General features: G+C 31.8%; 1 protein-coding gene across 2 annotated transcripts; it reads right to left on the bottom strand.

The window, feature by feature from the left end:
- Positions 1-84: 84 nt before the first annotated feature.
- LOC139501126 (uncharacterized) lies at positions 85-14,673 on the bottom strand. Of its 2 annotated transcripts, none has more exons than XM_071290108.1 (4): positions 14,391-14,673; positions 11,261-11,329; positions 4,547-5,268; positions 85-3,761 (listed from the first exon to the last, which is right to left on the bottom strand). In XM_071290108.1, exons 3-4 carry the CDS (start codon positions 5,259-5,261, stop codon positions 3,649-3,651), a joined length of 828 nt encoding a protein of 275 aa, XP_071146209.1. In that variant the 5' UTR covers positions 5,262-5,268; positions 11,261-11,329; positions 14,391-14,673; the 3' UTR covers positions 85-3,648. The 2 variants fall into 2 exon arrangements, with proteins under 2 accessions (XP_071146209.1, XP_071146210.1); XM_071290109.1 differs by lacking the exon at positions 14,391-14,673 and adding an exon at positions 14,168-14,323.

Raw genomic sequence — 14,673 nt, 5'->3', positions numbered from 1 at the left:
AATAAATGAAGAAATGATACATATATTGCTAAAGTTGTATATAAATCATGCTTCTACTTTGAAATAATTTTAGGACTTCCCCTTTTTGCCTTGGAGTTCAGTATTTTTCTTTCTTTTTTTTAATTTATTTTCAAATGTGGATTAAGTGTGTTGTACCAACATTTCTAAAAGATTATATGGTAAAACATTTTTTTTTTCCAATCAAAGAGATTGATCCCCCATAATTTTAGTTTTGACTATAGACCAAAAAAAATCATGAACACACTTATCATACTTATAATGTTATGACATTTTAGAACACATATGAATAACATTTTACACATTGATGAGATTCTAATTTACACAGCAATATCTGATGTTCACATTAATAAGGTGTCAGAACTTGAAAAAGTCTCAAATATTTAATTCGTGATTTTAAAATGTGTGAGGGGTAAAAACTCTGATGTATCAATTGTGCATTTAAAAAATTAATGTCCTGTTTAAAGCCAAAAAGTTTGGAATAAAAATATAAAATAACGGCAAACAACTGAGGTAGGTCCTTTCTCAGGGTTTGTCATTTTAAAAAAAGTCCTTTATTTTTTCCTACAGTTAGATGGTATTTAAATTTTTACTAAAATTTGCAATATTATAGTTTACTGTGAGTATTAAATATTTTTTACAACATTATGGCAAATTTCTTATGATGAAAACAAACTGTAAACTTTAAAAGTGGCTCAAAACTGTAATTTGAAAGATTTTGGTATTTACCTACAAAATGAAAATAATCATAATCTATCCACAGTATGGAGTGGGGACAGAAATTCTAGCTTGTATCAACCCACAGATGAAGTGAATATGCATTTCGTTTGTTGTACACCAAAAATACGATCAATTTATACAAGCAGATAAGAAATTGGTTTCAACATTACACAAATATATGATATAGAACTTCAATGGACATGGACTGGCTGTTGATTGTGAATAGGGAATATAAAACCTTGTAGACAAATTTTATATATTTACCAACTTTTGAATCCAGAGTTAAGAATTTTTCAACATATTTCCTACACTGTGGTAGGATATTCTGGTATTAAGGTGAAGTAACAGCAACTCAGAAAAGTAAAATCAAGCTTACATTTGGAGCAATTGGTGAAATTAACAGCTTAATGTTTTCGTTCTACAACAAAATCATTGAAAAAGTTAAAACAGTAATTTTCGATTGCTCTCACTTGACTGAGAATCAGAATGTCCTACCACAGAGACATCTGTGGAGAATAATAAGTCAATAATAGTTTCAAAAGTCATTAATATGAAAAAAGTCTACTCCTTATGAGTTGGGCCAAAAATAAAATTCAAATTGTTCAATGTTGCCTACCTACCAATCTATATAGCAGCATACTCAAATAATTTTGATGACAGTTCGTTAATTTTTTTTTATCACTTTTGTGCTCAAACGATGTTTTTTGCCTAAAACATGTTACTCATGTTTGGCAACAAAAATAAACTACCTTCCTACCCACCCTACAAGGTATGGATGGGCAACATCAAACACAGAATTTGTTAAGAATGGCCTTTCTGTGTGATTATAAAAACATCATAACTCCATTTAAAATTACACAATGTACACAATGAGGTATGAACACACAATAAATGTAAAGTTAATTGCACAAAATGCTGAGTATATCCAAAATAAAATATTGCACATCTTTCTGACCATAAAAAAAAACCATGACTTAATGTCTATACATGAAATGTACAGTTATATAGTCATTAAATACAATAAAATTCAAAATTGCATAAAATAAGCCCACTTTTGTGACAATATATATAATAAATAATAAAATTATTTATTTATTGCTTTGACCTTGAGAGCTGAAGTCAGTTCTAGCAAAAGTAAAAACTTTCATTTTAATACACACATGGGATATATTATATTCGTCCATTGGATTAAGTTTTTTTCCAAATTTGTATATAAATTTATTGTTTACTTGTATATGTATGCTGCTGTGACCTAAATGGGTGTGTTTGAAACAAATATAATACAAAACAAAAAGTAACAAACTAATTAAAAGACATTCAAATACAAACATTTTTTACCGTATTTCAGAAAAATATCTGGAGCTGACACGTTCTGAGCATTCTATTGAGGTGGAAACAGGGGGTGGCTTATTGAGCTACATATATGGTTATTGCATATACATACTATAAGTCCATCTCCCAATGTAACCTTTGAGGGACAATTTTTCGAAATAATTTCAAACTGACACATTTCAGGCAAAATTCCAATAAAATATAATCAAAACTTGTTTCTTCTGAATTAATGAATTGGGATATAGTGTGGCAGGTCAATTTGCTTATTTTCATGTCTGATATTATCTATTTTCTTGGTGCCAGTTTCAGAAACTTGTCTTTTCTTTTTTAGAATAAGATTCATCATTATACCATCTAGGGTACTTTCTAAAAATGCATTATAAGACCTTCTAGAGTACTTTCAATACAAGCTTTATTTAACCTTCTAAGGAACTTTCTTAATTTGCTTCATTAGACCTTCTAAACATTTGTAAATAGACAAAACGAAAAAGCGAAAACTAGTACACCTGAAAAATGATTACTTTTAAAGTATTTCATACAACATATGTGTAAATAACAATCTTGAATAAAATATACAGTTGTGTTGTAGCTAGGATTTAAGGTGAGAGTAGTGTCATGACAGAGGCTGATTCAGAAGGGGGGCCAGGCCCCTCCCCCCTGATTTTCTGAAAAATTTGGTTGATTTATTATGTAGGGAAGCATGACTTGAGCCCCTCTTATGAAAAATTCTTGTTTGAAATGGGCCATAAAATCATTTTAAAAGATAAAAAAAAAAATGTATTTCTTATAGTACTTAAGAAAGATATTTTCCCAGCTGACACATATTTTTTGCATTGAAAAGTATTGATTTTTAGAAAACATTAACTCATAGGGCAGAGGGTCAGAAAAAGGGATGTCAGGGGGCACAAAAAGGACAGAGGGGCACTAAACCCCCTATTTTTGACTAGCTAGAACACTGTACATGTTTACACTGTTTCAATAAATTCACAATTACATTGTATCTAAAAACTGATGCATTAATATAATAAAGCACTATACCAAGATTAACGTAGGACATATACAACAAGTTTGTACACAAAAACTGAAAAAGTTTAAGCACCTGTTATCAAAATCGATTGCACATTACCAAGATGCTGTTCTGTTCTTCCAATTAAGTTTGCCCTATTTCTGTCTGTCATTTTTTGCTTCTTATAAAATACCCGCCTTTTATTTGTTGTCAATGAAGAACTGTAATTTCAGAAATCCATAAGTGCTTTTTACTTAAATTGATTTTTGCATAATTTGACTTAATATCTTTATGTTGTATAACTTATACTGTAGATTCATTATTTTTTGTGAGGCAACAATTTTCATGGATTTCTGTGTGAAAGGTGAACCATCATTTTTAGTGTTGAATGAACTTAAAAAATTCCTATTGGCTTGTACATATATGTAGATCTTGTCAAAACCAAAACATCAAGTTTCCAAAAAGGTATTGTTTTAATCCTGTCCATGGAAATTAATGCCCACAAATATAAATAAATTTCCATTAATCAAAACTTAGAAATTTCTGAATTTACAGAATTATCTGCCCTTATTTTATTTGGATTTATCTTTCTTCCATTTTTCTGACTGTGCAAAACTTCTAACCATGAATAACAGTAAAAATATAGGCAACAAAAATGGCAGGAGTAAAACAGACTTTGGATCACCTGAAAAAGAAAATAATTATATTCAAACAAGAATGTTTAAAAACAAATTCAATCATATGTCAGAATTTGTTAACTTGTCTTTTATCTCTGCACAACTTTTTTGACCGTGCAAGGGCTGTATAGCCAGTCAAGGTTGTTAAAAACTTCCATTTGTTGTGTAATTTTTGTAAAAGAATAATTGTAAAAACGTTGCAAATATCATGAATATGCATATGATTGATGGATTGTTGATTGCTTAACATATATTTTTTTTAAATGTGTATAGTATCTTTAATAGAACAGAAACAGTCTTATGGTATTCATACATATATATATTTTCTACTTGGTTTTATCCACAGTGTTCTTTTTAAAGGAATTAGCTTACAGAGAAAAGTTGCAAATAAAATAGACCCTTCAAAGCAATAATTAAACAATAAACTATGGTTTATGAGAATTATTGTTTTCTTTCAATTGAATTTTCCTTTATATATACATTTTTATTGCATGCAGTTAATAAAATTGCTAATTATATCCGTGAGGATTCATATTTAGCAAAATTGAATTCTGTGATTTGGAAATTTTCTTCAACCAAACTTTTTTGTCCATGTTTTATTTTCTGTTTGGCATTTTTTTTTTAATTTTGTCTTCATTCAATTGATACTAGTAATTTATTTCTTTTTAACCAATCAAGGTTGAAAACTCTATTTAGCTTTGTTTTATACAGGTCAGTGTCTCATTGGTTATGACTAAAATTGTGCAGGTGTATAAAAAAAGTCCAGGCCTTTGCATAGATCTAAATAACTTACTTAGATTAATAGTATCAAATGCAGGTACAATCTGTTGCTTTTTGGACTTCTCAATTTCTGTCGTGGATTTCTTGGTTTCGGTCACAACAGTGACAGGGATTACCTCCCCTTTGTCATCAATGCTGGACTGAAGTTTTTGATTATTTTTTTCATCACAGATATTAGAATTTAGTATTATTTTATCTTTGGCTTTCAGTAAGAGGTCATTTGTAGGACTTTGTCGCGTTTTCAATAAATAGTTGTCCATCTGACATTTTCGTACTTTTATTAAGTCTTTAGTTGGACTTTGTCTAGATTTTGCTCTAAATAAATATGCATATTTGCGTCGGTCTGCTTCTTGCATAGCATGCAGTCGAATCTGGTTCATTCTTTCCTCCATTTTTTCCAGACGGGTATTTTGTTCGTTCTGGAGTTTTGTAAGTGCGGGATGGTCGTCAACTTTAATGTCTTTGTACGAAATATGTGCAGCTTTAAGAAGCGGTGATCCTTCTCGAGAATCATGGGTAATCGGCATTGTCAAACACTTTTTTGTGCTGTTTTGTTGAATGGTGGATGAACTCTGTAGAAAAGGTTCGCTATAATGAGATATACGATCAATGTCAACAGGATCTACCGTGTGTTGGTTGTTATGGTAGTCAGGCACACTTCTATTGATATAATCGGCTAGTTCTTTGTTGTACTTGTGTCTTTTCTTTTTTGAGTGTACATGACCCATTGTTTAACTGAAAAAAAATACACATTATTTATAGTCACTGCTTTTAATGCATTTTGTAAGTACATTGTATACATGTATGTATATGAAATTTTTATCTTTTAAATCTTTTTCAATAATGAGTTATAGGTTTTGAGCTTGGAAGTTAGTGGCACTGGCAAATTATTTTTTGTTTTGCATAAAATCATAAACTAGAGGCTCTAAAGAGCCTGTGTCGCTCACCTTGGTCTATGTGCATATCAAACAAAGGACACAAATGGATTCATGACAAAATTGTATTTTGGTGATGGTGATGTGTTTGAAGTTCTTACTTTACTGAACGATTTTGCTTCTTACAATTATATCTATAATGAACTTTGCCCATTAGTAACAGAGAACTATATTTGGTAAAAATTTACATAAATTTACCAAATTAATGAAAATTGTTAAAAATTGACTATAAAGGGCAATAACTCCTTAAGGGGTCAATTGACCATTTAGGTCATGTTGACTTATTTGTAGATCTTACTTTGCTGAACATTATTGCTGTTTACAGTTTATCGCTATCTATAATAGTATTCAAGATAACCAAAAACGGCAAAATTTCTTTAAAAATTACCAATTGGAGGGCAGCAACCCAACAACCAGTTGTCCAATTTATCTGAAAAATTCAGGGCAGATAAATATTGACTTGTTTAACAATTTAACTTCATGTCAGATTTGCTCTAAATGCTTTGGTTTCATAGTTATAAGCCAAAAACTGCATTTTACCCCTATGTTCTATTTTTAGCCGTGGCGGCCATCTTGGTTGAATGGCCAGGTCATCGGACACATTTTTCAAACTAGATACCCCAAAGATGATTGTGGCCTAGTAGTTTCAGTGGAGATTTTGTAAAAGATTACTTAGATTTATGAAAAATGGTTAAAAATTGACTATAAAGGGCAATAACTCCTAAAGGGGTCAACTGACCATTTCGGTCCTGTTGACTTATTTGTAAATCTAACTTTGCTGAACATTATTGATGTTTACAGTTTATCTCTATCTATAATAATATTCAAGATAATAACCAACCAGATGCTCCGCAGGGCGTAGCTTTATACGACCACAGAGGTTGAACCCTGAACGGTTGGGGCAAGTATGGACACAACATTCAAGCTGGATTCAGCTCTAAATTTGGATTGTGATTAAATAGTTGACACAGCATAGGTTTCTGACACAGAATGAATGTGTTCTAATGAACTTAAAATTTTTGTTTTCTCTTAGAGCAATTCACTATGCTGTTGAATATTAATCCTCTCAAAAAAATGTTTGAAGAAATTTTCTTTTTCATTTATGAAATTTCAAATGAGAAAAATTGAACCCAATTTTTTTAATCACATCCCCCTTTCCCTTATACCAAAACTAATCTAAATTAAAATTTCTAATGGAGTTTGCAACAATAACTACTCATTTAAATACATCATAAAATATTAAGATGTAAAAAAACTGCTTGTTATCACTGAATGGTAAAGATTATTTTAATTTATCAGTTGGTAGTAAAAAGTGAATATACATTGTATATTGTATATAACAAAGATTTAAGCTGATTCTGGACAAAGAAAGATAACTCCAATTTAAAAAAAAATCTTGCTATTGCACAATATTTTGCAATTAGATATTTCTTGCTTACTATTCTGGACAAAGAAAGATAACTCTAATTAAAAAAAAATTTGCTATTTCACAATATTGTGCAATTAGATATTTCTTGCCATTGCGCAATACTGTGCAATTGAAAAGACTTGCTATTGCACAATACTTAATATAATAATTTTAGATCCTGATTTGGACCAACTTGAAAACTGGGCCCATAATAAAATATCTAAGTACATTTTTGGATTCAGCATATCAAAGAACCCCAAGATTTCAATTTTTGTTAAAATCAGACTAAGTTTAATTTTGGACCCTTTGGACTTTAGTGTAGACCAATTTGAAAACAGGACCAAAAATGAAGAATCTACATACACAGTTAGATTTGGTATATCAAAGAACCTAACTGATTCATTTTTTGTCAAAATCAAACTAAGTTTAATTTTGGACCCTTTGGACCTTAATGTAGACCAATTTGAAAACGGGACCAAAAGTTAAGAATCTACATACACAGTCATGACAGTTAGATTCGGCATATCAAAGAACCCCAATTATTCAATTTTGATGAAATCAAACAAAGTTTAATTTTGGACCCTTTGGGCCCCTTATTGTTGGGACCAAAACTCCCAAAATCAATACCGACCTTCCTTTTATGGTCATAACCTTGTGTTTAAATTTCATAGATTTGTATTTACTTATACTAACGTTATGGTGCGAAAACCAAGAAAAATGCTTATTTGGGTCCCTTTTTGGCCCCTTATTCCTAAACTGTTGGGACCTAAACTCCCAAAATCAATACCAACCTTCCTTTTGTAGTCATTAACATTGTGTTTAAATTTCATTGATTTCTATTTTCTTAAACTAAAGTTATTGTGCGAAAACCAAGAATAATGCTTATTTGGGCCCTTTTTTGGCCCCTAATTCCTAAACTGTTGAAACCAAAACTCCCAAAATCAATCCCAACCGTTCTTTTGTGGTCATAAACCTTGTGTCAAAATTTCATAGATTTCTATTAAACTAAAGTTATAGTGCGAAAACCAAGAAAATGCTTATTTGGGCCCTTTTTGGCCCCTAATTCCTAAAATGTTGGGACCAAAACTCCCAAAATCAATACCAACCTTCCCTTTGTCGTCATAAACCTTGTGTAAAAATTTCATAGATTTCCATTCATTTTTACTAAAGTAAGAGTGCGAAAACTAAAAGTATTCGGACGACGACGACGCAAACGTGATAGCAATATACGACGAAAATTTTTTCAAATTTTGCGGTCGTATAAAAACAGCAAAATTTACTCAAAATTACCAATTCAGGGGCAGCAACCCAACAACGGGTTGACTGATTCAACTGAAAATTTCAGGGCAGATAGATCTTGACCTGATAAACATTTTTATCCCATGTCAGATTTCCTCAAAATGCTTTGGTTTTTGAGTTATAAGCCAAAAAATGCATTTTACCCCTATGTTCTATTTTTAGCTGTGGCGTCCATCTTAGTTGGTTGACCAGGTCACGCCACACATTTTTTAAACTAGATACCCCAAAGATGATTGTGGCCAAGTTTGGATTAATTTGGCCCAGTAGTTTCAGAGGAGAAGATTTTTGTAAAAGATAACTTTAATTTACGAAAAATGGTTAAAAATTGACTATAAAGGGCAATAACTCCTAAACGGGTCAACTGACCATTTTGGTCATATTGACTTATTTGTAGATCTTACTTTGCTGAACATTATTGCTGTTTACAGTTTATCTCTATCTATAATAATATTCAAGATAATAACCAAAAACAGCAAAATTTCCTCAAAATTACCAATTCAAGGGCAGCAACCCCAACAACCAATTGACCGATTCATCTGAAAATTTCAGGGCAGATAGATCTTGACCTGATTAACATTTTTATCCCATGTCAGATTTTCTCAAAATGCTTTGGTTTTTGAGTTATAAGCCAAAAACTGCATTTTACCCCTATGTTCTATTTTTAGCCGTGGCGGCCATCTTGGTTGGTTGACCAAGTCACGCCACACATTTTTTAAACTAGATACCCCAAAGATGATTGTGGCCAAGTTTGGATTAATTTGGCCCAGTAGTTTCAGAGGAGAAGATTTTTGTAAAAGATTACTTTAATTTACGAAAAATGGTTAAAAATTTACTATAAAGGGCAATAACTCCTAAACGTGTCAACTGAGCATTTTGGTCATGCTGACTTATTTGTAGATCTTACTTTGCTGAACATTATTGCTGTTTACAGTTTATCTCTATCTATAATAATATTCAAGATAATAACCAAAAACAGCAAAATTTCCTCAAAATTACCAATTCAGGGGCAGCAACCCAACAACCGATTGACCGATTCAACTGAAAATTTCAGGGCAGATAGATCTTGACCTGATAAACATTTTCAACCCCATGTCTGTTTTCCTCAAAATGCTTTTGTTTTTGAGTTATAAGCCAAAAACTGCATTTTACCCCTATGTTTTATTTTTAGCCATGGTGGCCATCTTTGTTGGTTGACCATGTCCCGCCACACATTTTTTTTTAACTAGATACCCCAAAGATGATTGTGGCCAAGTTTGGATTAATTTGGCCCAGTAGTTTCAGAGGAGAAGATTTTTGTAAAAGATTACTTTAATTTACGAAAAATGGTTAAAAATTGACTATAAAGGGCCATTACTCCTAAACGGGTCAACTGACCATTTTGGTCATGTTGACTTATTTGTAAATCTAACTTTGCTGAACATTATTGCTGTTTACAGTTTATCTCTATCTATAATAATATTCAAGATAATAACCAAAAACAGCAAAATTTCCTCAAAATTACCAATTCAGGGGCAGCAACCCAACAACCGATTGACCGATTCATCTGAAAATTTCAGGGCAGATAGATCTTGACCTGATAAACATTTTTACCCCTGTCAGATTTGCTCTAAATGCTTTGTTTTTTGAGTTATAAGCCAAAAACTGCATTTTACCCCTATGTTCTATTTTTAGCCGTGGTGGCCATCTTGGTTGGTTGACCGGGTCACGCCACACATTTTCTATACTAGATACCCAAATGATGATTGTGGCCAAGTTTGGTTTGATTTGGCCCAGTAGTTTCAGAGGAGAAGATTTTTGTAAAAGCTAACGCCAGACGACGACGGACGCAAAGTGATGAGAAAAGCTCACTTGGCCCTTTGGGCCAGGTGAGCTAAAAAACTATAAAACTATATCTACCTTTTCATGCAATTTTTACCCTCCTTTCCTCAAATCCTTGATAGCTCTGTTCAGAGCAGCAATGACTTTAAAAGTATTGTTCTATATTTTTCATTTTTATAATATGTATACAAGATACTATATAACTTTACTATAAATTGATTTTTTTGGGTGTTTTAACGTCACTTTTATTGGTGGAGGAAGAAGGAGTGCCAGGAGAAAACCACTGAACTTGGATAGGAAAACTGACAATCCTAGTCAATTAAGATTGAAGTCGAGTGCACCCACACAAGCGGGATTCAAACTCACAACCTCAGTGATTACAGTAGTAACTACTTGGACCACTCGGCCATCGATGCCCCACTTTACTAGATACAAGGTTTTGTATTTGGAAAATTGTTTGATTCTTCATATATGTTCAGTGTTCTCCCCAGGATTTCTTTAAGGCGCAAAATTCAAGGGCGCGTAACTCTTTTTTTAGAGTGAATTTTTGTGATCTGAAGCCATCAGTCATTAATCCATGACATGCAATATGAATTATAATGCTTTGTGTTATGTGTTTGATAATGCAGAGTATTTAATAATGAATTACAAGAATATATATATATATATATACAACTCGTCTAAACATCAACCCAACAATGTTAGATCTGTAAATTTGCTTTCGCAAATTTTTGGTTCTTCCCTTGCCGGGATTCGAACCCATGCTACTGTGATATCGTGACACCAAATCGCCTGCACTGCAGCCGTCCCGCTAGACCACACGACCACCTGGGCTCTCAAGTGATATGAAATAAATTGATTTTAAACACAAAAGTTATTTATAAGTCAAAATATAAATATTCATCTCTGCACTCTCTGCTCCTTCTAGGGATAATGTTTCAAGATAGTGTTATTTTGTTGGACAGTCTGTTCCTCAATTTTGTCTCTATCCTCTTTAGGGTTGAAACCCCCTCTCATTGTTAAATTGTTACCACTGCAGTTGCTTATTTATATATATACATGTATACAATACATTGTACAAAATGTATATGTTTGAAATTCAGTTTCTTATTTAGATGTGTATTTGTTAGCATTTTTAATATTTGCTATTTTGTATAGTAAAGTTGCAATGTACGAGTACAAAACTGTAGTTGCATATTTGTGTATATCTTAACACTGTAGCTGCCGATTATTTATACATGTTGTAAAGAAATGCCAGTATACTTACATCATGGTACCTTCCATCACATGCATAATCTTTTACCAGTCGTTCATCTTCATTCTAGGATAGCACTCACTGCAAGAAAAATGCAAAAATTATAAAATTCTCTAAAGTTTTTTCATTAGTGTGGTACAGATTAGACTGTTGTTTTTCCTGTTTGAAAGGTTTTACACTGGTCATTTTTGGGGCCCTTTGCAGCTGAGCCAAGGATCTGTGTTGAAGACTGTACTTTGACCTATAATAGATTACTTTATAAATTGTGACTCGGATGAAGAGTTGTCTCATAGGTACTCATACCACATCTTCTTATATCTATTATAACTTATAAGGTCTGGGAACTTTTTGTTTCTTAAATGGCATCATTGACTTCTCAATTACTAAAGTCCAGGACCTCCCATCCCTTACAGTGATGTCTTATACATGTATATGAAACCCTTGACTCTCTTAAGGGTGACCTTTCACTTCACAATAAATTATGTACATGTATGGCATAATGCACTTTCCTCTAAGTGTTATATAGTGATACTTTTAAGTCTGTAATCCTTTGGAATTTAAACATTTTAATTTATAAAGATTTTTTGTTGTTGTTGTGTCTGATGAAGTTTGTGAAAACAAAACATTTGTCTATTTAAACCTATACAAAATATACAATAATGACTAACAAATTGAGTTTGCATTGTGATTCAGTTGACCTACTCTTGGCAAATACATATGTACTTGGGGCCAGGAAATTGTTATTTTTTAAGGCATATATAAACAATACAATTCAAGGAACACAGTCAGACAAGTATACACTACTTTTTTAAGTTCAATTATTTCCACGTATTACTGCATCAAATGAACATAAATATAATACAAATAACTTGTATTCAATTCAAAGTTTACTATCCACAGCAGTCACTTATAAAATATAACAAAGATAGTAAATAGCAAATACAAGTTATATCAGTGACCTCAGTTTTGACCGGCAAGCTAGGGAGCTACCATTTTATTTTTATGGAGGGGGGGGGGGGGTTGCTACGATGAAAAATTTTGTCCTGCATTTTTAGCTGTAATCTCTGTCCTGCCTTTTTATTTTTCACTCTGTTTGGTCCTGCCTTTTTTTAGTTTATCCTGACTTTTTTTTACCTAAATTGTCGTCCTAACTTTTTTTTGCAAGTGTCTTATAATATCCTCCCTTTTTTTTTTAACTCTAAACTCCTGTCCTGCCTATTTTTTTCAAATTTCATTCTAGCTCCCCTATAAAAATCAAATGGTAGCTCCCTTAAACAGTAAATGAACTACATAGACCACTCAGCTACCAACACCCTTAAACATAGACAGCTCCATTTGTATATCATGAAATAATTCCATAGTCATCTGTGAATTGTGTATAGTTTGTTCATCCAACACTCCATTATCTTTTCAATTTGTTTTAGACAAGATCTTGCTATAAAGATGTACATTCTCTTGAACTGAATTTTAAATGTGCGTATTGTTATGCGTTTACTTTTCTTCATTGGATCGAGGTATAGGGGAGGGTTGAGATCTCATAAACATGTTTAACCCTGCCGCATTTTTGCGTCTGTCCCAAGTCAGGAGCCTCTGGCCTTTGTTAGTCTTGTATTATTTTAATTTTTGTTTCTTGTGTACAATTAGGAAATTAGTATGGCGTTCATTATCACTGAACTAGTATATATTTGTTTAGGGGCCAGCTGACCTGTTGATGACGTTCTCCTGTTGTTTTTTCTATGGATGGGTTGTTGTCTCTTTGACACATTCCCCATTTCCATTCTTAATTTTTTGTATCCCATTTTTTATTATTATTATTTATTAATGAAATGCACACTTTTTCTCCAAGGAGTTGAAGGCATATATATAAACAATACAATTCAAATATCAATGAAAGGGGACACATGCATACACTATTTTTTTTAATGTAATTTACCTTAGTATTTCATGTACAATCAAGGATTTGTATATACAAGTCCTTGTTACAATGTTCATACTAATAAATATCAGACCCTATCATGCCTATATTCCATGTACATACAAAAATAATAATAGTATACATGTATTAAATAATATTCTTTTTTGGTTTAAATTTTATAACTTTTGTGTACATGTAACACCACAATATTCATTACTATGGAACCCAAACAATATTAATCAGCAGGAAATCCTGTTTTCATGTATGTTGGCCAATTTTTGTCTGTAAGAATTGCAATTAATGACATGATTTGATTTGATTATTATTTACATGTAAACTGATAGGCAGTTTTCAATTTAGGTTTGACCTGTGTTGAAAAACTAATATTAGAAAGAAAAAGTTGTCACAAAACGTAGTATAAATCTATAAAAAAAACTGAGCTATTTTACAATGTTGTTTTATTTTTTTGCACTATTCCAAGCAGAAAAGCATGTTTGTTTCCCTCAACCTTGCAGTCATTTTTTTCAACAGACAAAAATAAAAGAGAGCAAAATTCTCTTTTGAGACAATTATCTTTAATGCATTAATTCTCTAATTATTTCTTTAAACATTTTAAATTCATCATTTTTTAAATGTTAAACTTGCTTATTGTCTCAATATATAATGACATAATGTAATGTTATTCAAGGTTTTTTTCTAGCATATCCTGTCAGTCTGTTCTGTTAAGAAAAAAATCTCCATAGAATGAAACTGAATCATGTGCATGATGTGCATGTGTCTCATTTGGTCATAAAAATAAAATAAAAGTTTTTCCTACATGCCTTCAAGACAATAATGACAATACCTATTTTTTGAGGGCAAGATAATACACAAGAAACCTTAATTTATTTCTTTTGAATGTAATAACCTAAATCTACAGAGAATAAAAAATAAATCCCCCCCCCCTTTTTTTTTACAATTATTTTGTCCATTATATGATTTATGTTCTTTAATATCATACTTACATTTTTTACAAATAATCTACATATATCCGTAATCACGAAAATGACTGATGATGTGTTATACATTCAGCTATTCTAGGATTAACGCATTCTTCAAACAAAATGTCGAGGGATGAGTCATATTTTTATTTCACTGAGAACTTTGCCAATATCGATACTGCATTGATGCAGTGCTTGTATGATTCATAGGTTGAATTTCAAAAATAGCAATTACTTAATGACTTACCAATCTTCATATTAAAACATCTCCATTTGTTAAACAACGACAAAATAACATTTTATATAAATCTTAAGACGTTTCACTTGTTTACAAAAAAATCTTATTTACTCATTACAACTTCCGGTTAAAATTCTCAGCTTCCCTTTTTCATTCATGCTGATGGGATGACGTCATATGTGTAATCCGACACCTGTGGAATTTTATGAATGAAACAAAATGTGTAAAATTTATCTCCCACGTGATTGCAACATGTTGCCATTGCGTAACCTACATGAATGAAATACAAGTC

Source organism: Mytilus edulis, chromosome 13 (genome assembly GCF_963676685.1).
Source record: "Mytilus edulis chromosome 13, xbMytEdul2.2, whole genome shotgun sequence".
NCBI lineage: Eukaryota > Metazoa > Mollusca > Bivalvia > Mytilida > Mytilidae > Mytilus > Mytilus edulis.
The sequence above is the reverse complement of the archived record's forward strand: the minus strand, read 5'-3'. Positions and strand labels throughout refer to the sequence as shown.